The 8,722-nt window shown below is 28.8% G+C and overlaps 2 protein-coding genes across 2 annotated transcripts in view; one reads left to right on the top strand and one right to left on the bottom strand.

Annotated features, from left to right (window-relative positions):
* Window positions 1-769: 769 nt before the first annotated feature.
* Window positions 770-7,242, top strand: LOC100160946 (GATOR complex protein NPRL2). The gene is made up of 9 exons (XM_001945359.5): window positions 770-1,055; window positions 1,325-1,416; window positions 2,045-2,201; window positions 3,111-3,240; window positions 4,004-4,137; window positions 4,221-4,318; window positions 4,433-4,563; window positions 4,627-4,796; window positions 6,618-7,242. The coding sequence occupies exons 1-9, from the start codon at window positions 966-968 to the stop codon at window positions 6,780-6,782; spliced, it is 1,167 nt and encodes a 388-aa protein (XP_001945394.2). The 5' UTR covers window positions 770-965; the 3' UTR covers window positions 6,783-7,242.
* LOC100162967 (actin-like protein 6B) overlaps window positions 7,194-8,722 on the bottom strand; it is a 3,503-nt gene continuing 1,974 nt past the window's right edge. The window contains exons 5-6 of the mRNA XM_001945528.5: window positions 7,878-8,057; window positions 7,194-7,807 (exon numbers count right to left, since the gene is read on the bottom strand). Of these exons, the coding sequence (XP_001945563.1) occupies window positions 7,592-7,807; window positions 7,878-8,057 (396 nt within the window). The 3' untranslated portion in view covers window positions 7,194-7,591. The remainder of the gene's footprint in view (window positions 7,808-7,877; window positions 8,058-8,722) is intronic.

Raw genomic sequence — 8,722 nt, 5'->3', positions numbered from 1 at the left:
ACCTATAATATGTATGTCTAATAACTAGACTGACAAATCGTCTTCGCTTAGAATCGTTTTTCTTATGCAGTGATATTATATCATTGAATACAAATTTAATACCATCCATTATACAGTGACCCACTCGTAACCTACTGTGTAGCAGAGCGACATCCACTTACCCACCTTTTTTTAAATTTAATTTTTGTATTATTTACCTGGCTGTACATTGTGGAACACAACAGCATTTATGCTTATACCGCACCGTAAGTCTTTTTTGAACTATATTTATATATTATTGTCGACTTAAAAAATTTAATTAAGACTATGGGCTTAACGATCCATTGAATATTATCGGCATTATTTTGCTCATAGTAAAAATCTATGAGCCTATGACTGTAAAATACCGCCAAAATATACAGACCCATGTTATTGGCACATTGTCCTTATAAAGGTCTACAAGTAGTGACTACTTAAGTACCAAAGTACTAACTATTATTATTATTATTTTTAGGTGTTTTTATATTTTTATACTTTTAAATAATAATTACTATTATAAATTTATAACAGTAAAAATGTTTATCTACTTGTTTAATCTTTGAATGAGTAATAAATTATTAAAATACAAATTACTACTAGAGCGCGGCACCAGCGGGACCCGACAATAAGAGCACTACTGATTTGTGTTAATTGGTTGGGGAGTTGCATGGGCATGATACACAGCGTCCCCGTTACATCTTATCAATTTCAATCGCCAATACAAGACAGAATAATATTCTAATAATAATAATATTATTATATATCTTTAATCGTGGTAATAACTTACACTTTACAGTTGTACTGTAATAATGTCTATGATTTAAGCGATTTTTAAATTTATTTCAATTTTACATTATATATTGTATATAAATAAGTATTTAGTTGTTATACATAATATTGTAACAATTTCTTTAAAATTATTATCGGTTAGTCTCCAATCTCCATAAATGGAACCATTAGATCCCTATGATAATCCCATAAAATGTATTTTTGTTTGCCACTTTCATCACACCGCTGGACCAAAAATTTTGTGTCAGGTAAATATTACTTAATATTTTATTCATCTTGGGTAAAAAATGTATTATATATAATATTTCTAAATTTCGTAGGCACTTATTTTTGTTAGAATTGTATTAACACATTAATAACGAGAACCATATAGGATAATATGCGTATGTTCAGTTGGTTGTAGCCCTTGTAGCAGAATGTGAAAATTTAGTTTATTACTATTTACTTGTAACAATTTTTATGAGTTAAAAACAATTTCTCATAAAAGTATTTATTATTCAAATGTTGTGTCTGATAGGTGCCAAAGGATTTTATGAGCAAGGATTCATTTGAGACAGTCAGTGTATACATGATACCAAAAGGCCAACTTCAAAAATTTATAATTACAATGTAAGTAGTTAACTGAAATATATTTGAATTGTTTTTAAAGGCACCATGTCATAATGTTGCGTAAAAAATATTAAAATGTAATACAATTTCAACTTACTAATATTCAATTGAGGATTGGCATTATTGTTTTAATATGTGTGTTTTGTGGTGCTGAATGAAATTAAAAGAGGCAGTTAAAATGTTTTGATTGATCCACCCACCCCCTTCAAACAACTGTGTAACGGCCTTGACTAATTATTTTACCCACTCAATTTTTAAGGTGGTTCAATTGAACTAGCTGAAGTACGTGTTTGGTGCCACTGATTGTGTTGAATTCTTGCTATCCATTAATCTGGGTTTTTATTAATGCCTTAAATAAAGTTAAGAAGAAAGCTTAATTAGTTTCGAAATAATACAATATACTGCTTCCTTAGAACCAATAAAAACACAATGATTCTAAAATTTAACTGAAAAGAAATTGTGATTTTGCAAAGTGATTTTGAAAAAAGATCATTGACAATAATTGTATACAAGGGATAGTCCATCATTTTCAATATCAGTTATATTAAAACATTTTTACTGCGGCATTATGATATGGTATACCATTTTTACAACTCTAAGTATTTCTAATTTGAATACTTTGTTCTAGAACAACAAGGGACAACAAAATTTTGGGTTATCCAATACAAATTAATGACCAAAAATATCTTCGTAATGCATACTATTTTAATTTGTGCTTTGTTTGTGATCATAATTCTCATACATTACATTATGAACCTATTGTAAAAAAATTATCTTCTTTTTTGGTACGTGCCTTTATCTTAAGTTATATTCAGAACTAGCAAATGAAAATGAGTCATATAAATTTGTCCTCCCCCCAGCATTAGATGAATCATAATACCAGGTGATTCTTTTATCATTGATAAATATTCATTTCAAAAAGTATAAATTTCAAAATCTATTTTACATGATTTCTAGTCGTTAAAAAATCAAAATTTTTAAAAATTATACAGTAGAACTTAACATTATCTGAACCTTTATTATCTAAACAAATATCAAATGCAATATACGTATCCAAAGATCAATAAGCGAAAATAACGTATAATAAATTAATGTATATAATAATTCAATATTAATAATATTAATATATAAATATCAATATGTCTAATAATATTATGTAATATGTATGTATTAACATATTAAATATATATGTCGAGTCCCAGTATTTGAACTTTCATATTTCTGAAGTTGGTGCAATTCCAATTAGTTCGGATAATCGAGGTTCTACTGTATATATTTTTAAATATTTTTTATCCTTAAAATTTTTTACTTTTTTGAATGATTACATACAGTTTTCATTTTATATTCCAATGTAGAATATTTTTCTATGTATTTCGGTACTATCAAATTTAGAATGAGTAGTTTATGAGTTATAATTTATAAGTATTTAGAGTTTAGATGAGTAGAGTGTAACGCTGTTAGCCCTCAAAATGTTGATCCACTACTCCGCTCATCTATATTTACTTCCAACCCGTAAACTACTCATTCTAAATTCAATTTTTATGTATCAAAATACTCAGAAAAATATTCTGTTTTCAAAGTTGAAATTAAAACTGTCCCTTAACTATAAATGCAGTATTAATTTATGCTGGTTCTTAATATAGAACTTATATTTTAATAAATAACAAAATACTAATTTTTACTATGTTCTGCAGTTAAACTTAGAAATAGAAGATAATTTTCTTTCTAAAAGTGACCAATCGGAAAAGACTCAAGCAGAATTATTATGTCTTATGAGTAAAGTAATGGATGATTTAAACCTGTACAAAAGATGTACATTGATAGGTAATACTTTTTAGTTTTTATACAATTTTGTAACTTTATTAAAATACTTATTTTTAGAAGTTTGTTTTTGTTTTTTTTTTCACTTCATACATTTTACTAAATACTAAATAGGATTCATCATAAGTATTAATTGACATGGTTGGCAGGGTAGCCATAGATAAAATAAGTATTCAATTTAAGTTGTATTGCAACAACTATTCAGGAGGGCCAGTATGCTGTAACATACTGCTTCTTAGCAAATTTTTTATTCTTGCATTGATGAAAAACTATGTTCACGCGTTGCTTAGATCCTGGGGATAGTTAATGCAGTTTGGTACAATTGGAATGCAATATAAGAAAAAAAATGTGACCTGATAATACATTTTTAATAGATAAAATTATATTTGTTAAAACTAGGCAGGTTTTTTAAATAATGAAGACAAGGAACTTGGTATACTTAAATTAAAGTTGGGGTGCTTCAGGGATCCTGCACTTCTGTAGTTGTACTATTGATCACTATGCGTACCCTACAAATGTTGTATAACTGGTAAACTTTTTCCAAATCAAACATTAACGGTTAATTTAGAACCACTATAACAATTTTATTGTTCTAAATATTAATGCCTTCGTTAATAAATATATTCCCATAAGATCATTGACACAAAAAAAAAATGTTTACAGGCAACAGTGACTCTAATTACGCTTTGCACACTTATAGAATTAATCATATTAGCATAGATATACATGAAAGTATCTCTCATATTACTAATTATGATTTTTATAGCACGGCAGTCAATTATTTATTTAAATGTAATTGAAGTTTCACGTAATCCACCTACTCCATTGGATTTTGATGTTCCGTTACCAGTATCTGCAATAGATCTTTTAGATGAACAGTGGGATTTAACTACCAGACAAGTAAGTGTATTCTTCACATTGCAATATGTTATATTGTTGTAAAAGTTATGTAATTAAATATTATAAATCCCTGTGGTTTTCAGGTAGCTCCTTTTATTGATGGAGTAAATCATATATGCAAAATTTCCGAACTTTCTAAATTGGATATTGAAGTGGTTGCGGCATGTATTCAAAATTTAATGTAATATATTAAAATTATTTAATATTATTTGTAACACTTAACTATTATTCAGCCGTTCGGTTGACACAATGTAATAGAATATTTTGTTTTAATTTGTTGTTTTTATTTTTTTAGTTATTGTAATGCAGTTTCATTAGTAGACCTATTTCGTTATAGTAACATGTATGTATGCACTACTAAAATTGGACAACTTGCAAGGAATAAAAGTCGTTACGATGAAGCAATTAGTGCTATCTCACGACCTAGTTAGTTAATTTAGAATTTTTATTTGATATTAAATGTATGTTAATAACCATATTCTTTTGTAGATGGTCCAAAAGCCACATTCAAGGACATATTTACTGTGTTCTCTGCAATGAGACAAGGATCACGGTTTATTGATGTCTGTTTAAGGTTTAATCCAGTCTCAATAAATATCGATGAAAGGAATTTAGTACTCTATGGTCTTGCCAACGGCTACATTCGCCAGTTGAGGAAGGTAAATTACATATTTTATTTAATGTTCTAACTCATAAGAAATACAATGGAAGCCGCTTATTAGGAACACGGATAATTAATACAAACGCGTTATTGGAACAAAATATGGACTGGCCGTATATTAAAACATTGTAAATCAATCATATTATTGAAACAATTAGAGCCAATTTCGACAATATCCGGTAATTTGGCTTTACCCAATGTACCTCATTGTGCCAGTATGAACAGAAGAAAACTTTTTCTCAGGCTTATAACAGTCCATTCAGGACCATCGCCACTTTTAAAATGCCTTTCCACCTCTCTCTATCTAATATCTAGCAATGGATTGACTTCTTTTAGACCTTTTTCTATTCTATCATTCCATCTTTGCCGAGGTTTGCCTCTTGGTCTTTTTCCCGTTATCTTGTTATCCGTGACTTTCTTAATTAGTGTGCCTTCGTCTTGCCAGGCATGACCTGTCCATTCTAACCTCTTTCTGACTAAGAAGTGTCGTCGACTCGGCTTATTGTAGGGTTGCCGCAGGTTTTCATTAGTTCTTCTTTTGAATCTTTCTAAGTCATTATTGTATACCTGTCTATATATTTTCCTTAATATTTTCCTCTCGAAGCTCTGCAGTTTTTCTTTATCCTCCTGGGTACTAGACCATGTCTCGCATGCGTATGTCACTATGAGGCACATGTATGTACATTATAGGCGTTCTTTTGTATGTCTGGACAGTCATTTGAAGGAGAACATTCCTTTCATTGTGAAATAACATATGTTTACCGCATTTATTCTCATCCTAATTTGCTATGCATGTTGTTTTTTCGTTTATGTTTACTCACAGGTACTTGAAATCTCCAACCTGCTTGAAAGTAAGGCCTCTGACACAGATATTACCCTTCGCTGTTGCATTCTTAGTCATCACCATATATTTAGTCTTATTCTCGTTTACTACTAGTCCAATACTACTGCTGGACTTGATTAGTTTTCTTGCTCTCTCTTCGACATCATGTTTAGATTCTCCTAATAGAATAATATTGTCTGCATAAGCAAGCAGGGTATGGGTTTCTATTACTTCCATTTCTTTCGGGTCCGCTATATCTCTTACTACCTTTCCCAGGGCTAGGTTAAATAACACTGGGGATAGTGCACCACCCTCTCTCAGGCCAGTCTTACATTAAAATATTATGGATAATTCTCCTAAAAAACGTACCTTACAATAGGTTTATTCATTACACATTTGAACTAATCTCACTAATTTGTCGGATATGCCAAAGTTTCTCAAAGTTATCCACAGTTGCTCGCAGTTGATGATATTGTATGCCTATTTAAATTCCACAAACAGCATATGGAGGTCTTTATTATATTCGTAATATTTTTCCATAAGCTGTTTAAGCGTGTGAATGTGATCTGTCGTCGACTTACCTTTTTTAAAGCCACATTGGTAAACACAGGAAAACAATGTTAATAAATATATATTTTACATAACATATTTTTTTTTTAAATTATACATTTTTTTTCATAATAAGCAAAACCAATCGCTTATTAGAAATAATAAACTAATTAACACACTTCAAATCGCTCCAAAAGTGATCCTAAAAGCTGCTTCTCTGTACATTTTATCTTGAAACTAGTTGTATGTTATGAGTTTGGTGGTTGGTATTGTTATTTTACTTCATTATCATGTTTTTAAGGTTAGTGATTATAAGGACATATCACGATTTTTTTTTTAAATAATCAATTTTTAACTTATTAAATATTGCCAATCTTAAAATATGTGTACAGAATCATTTTTCAGATGCAATGATTTTATCTTCTTAACAAATTTATTTTGTTTTAGTATCCTGTGGTATTAAAAGAAAAAGATGTTGAAAAAACATATATGGGGAGCTACTATAATGGCCTAAACTCACTCAATATAATAAGCTGTTTTACAAACTCAGATGTATATCATTTGGATGAAGAAATTGAAAGGGATATAAGGATAGTATCAGTATGGAAATAACTTAAAACTGTTATGTTGAAAATATGTTAAGCATAAAAAAAGGATTTCCATTGTAAATAGAAATTAAATGTATATAATATTATTTTAATTATTTATTATTGTTTGGTATACTTAAAAAATATAAGAAAATTGAATAAATTTTTTTTTACGTCTACATTGATTGAACATATTTATTCATTGATGTATACAGCATACAAATATAATATAAAATGTGAATTTGTTTATCAATTGGCAGTCATACAGTATAATAAATTCAATACATAACAAAATTCATTTAAAAATTGAAGAGAATATTATTGGTAATTAATAAAAAATGTATTTAATTATTTTAATGTATGACTATATTTTGTTATGTAAACTGTAAGCAGTACCAAAAGGAAATTAAAATATGTTGGTAAACAAAAGTCAATGTAAGTCTAATAAATTAATAAAAATTAAAATATATTTGTTATCTTGAAAATTGGGCACCTATGATGTATCTCCGTAACGATTTTGATTTTGAACATTATTTATTTAATATATATTATACATATTATATACACATGTAACACACATTATGAAAAAAAAATATTACAACTCATACATTTTTTTTTTTGTTAACACATCAGATGAGGTCTTTGGATCTAAACATTAGATTTAGATTCTATTTTCTTTTCATAATTAACTTAAAAATAGTGTAATCGTCAAATAAGACATCCAATATTATATATAAAAGAAAGTATAAAATACTTACTACAAAATTACAAGTAAATGTAGAAAATTGGTTGTATATGAAATTTGTGTTACATAAAATAATAAATAATAATCTATTATGGGCACTTGCGATCAATTTGACTTTTACCTCCTTCTTTGAATTCTTGATGACTAATCCACATTTGTTGAAAAGTTCCAATAGATGCTAATATTGAACCACCAATCCAAGCACCAAATCTTCTTTCAGTGGATCCATTAGGTGCTATCAATTTCAACCTCATGCTAGCTGGTATACGAGCAGAAAGATCTCGGTTTAATCTTTCGGGAAAACCCTTAGGATTTATAAATGCCAGTAATTAATTATGTTTTCTAATTTAATTCTTAATTCAATAAATAATTTACTTGTAAAAACGAATTTCCTCCAGTGACAATAACGTTATTGTATAAGGCTGGTCTTACATCCACATCACACATTCCAACACTTGTGGTAACGATATGACTCACGCCCAACATAGAACCACCCATACTAGCACTTGGATCAAATAAAGCTTCTGGTATTTTGAATCTTTCATTGCCAAATTCCTAAATATAAAATAATGTTGTATGAATTATTATTATAAGCTAATTGTACTGCATTTTTTTTTTTTACAATACTCTGAACAACACTGATTAACAATTATTGTGATTAATTAAATCTTAGTCATAATTTATAAATCTGACTTTCAGGAGTACTGAGTAGGTACACAAAAGTATAAGACTTTAAGTTTGGCATAAATGTGGTTCAACCCCCAAGTGTTTATTGGTTTTTTTTCTTCAAAATGCGTGTTTTGAGTGCTTAATTAATTGTAAATTATGGTCAAAAAATTTTTTTTTGTTTTAATTTTTTAATTATATGATGTAGATAGTACGGTGTGGTCACTTTCGATATCTGATTAGGTATTGGCCACCAGGAGTGCTAAGAAGGCCGATTATTTAAATAATTTTGTGTAGCGATATATACATTAAAACTTGGGAATAAATGCAGCTTATTTCCCAAGCAATTTTTTGGAATTTCTTCGATTATTATTATGCTTAATGTGTGCTGAATGCTCTACATCGTGAAATTAACTAATTAAAATAATTTTTTTTTTTAAATCCCATAGGGGGGGGGGGGGTAATTGCTTGTGTGTGGCCATCTCTGGCAAAAAGAATATTTAAGAGGACGTTATACCCGCATGTGTTGTCTCCGTCTTACAAGTGCATAATAT

Source organism: Acyrthosiphon pisum, chromosome A3 (assembly GCF_005508785.2).
Source record: "Acyrthosiphon pisum isolate AL4f chromosome A3, pea_aphid_22Mar2018_4r6ur, whole genome shotgun sequence".
Taxonomy (NCBI): domain Eukaryota; kingdom Metazoa; phylum Arthropoda; class Insecta; order Hemiptera; family Aphididae; genus Acyrthosiphon; species Acyrthosiphon pisum.
This window is presented reverse-complemented; position numbering and strand designations above follow the sequence as displayed.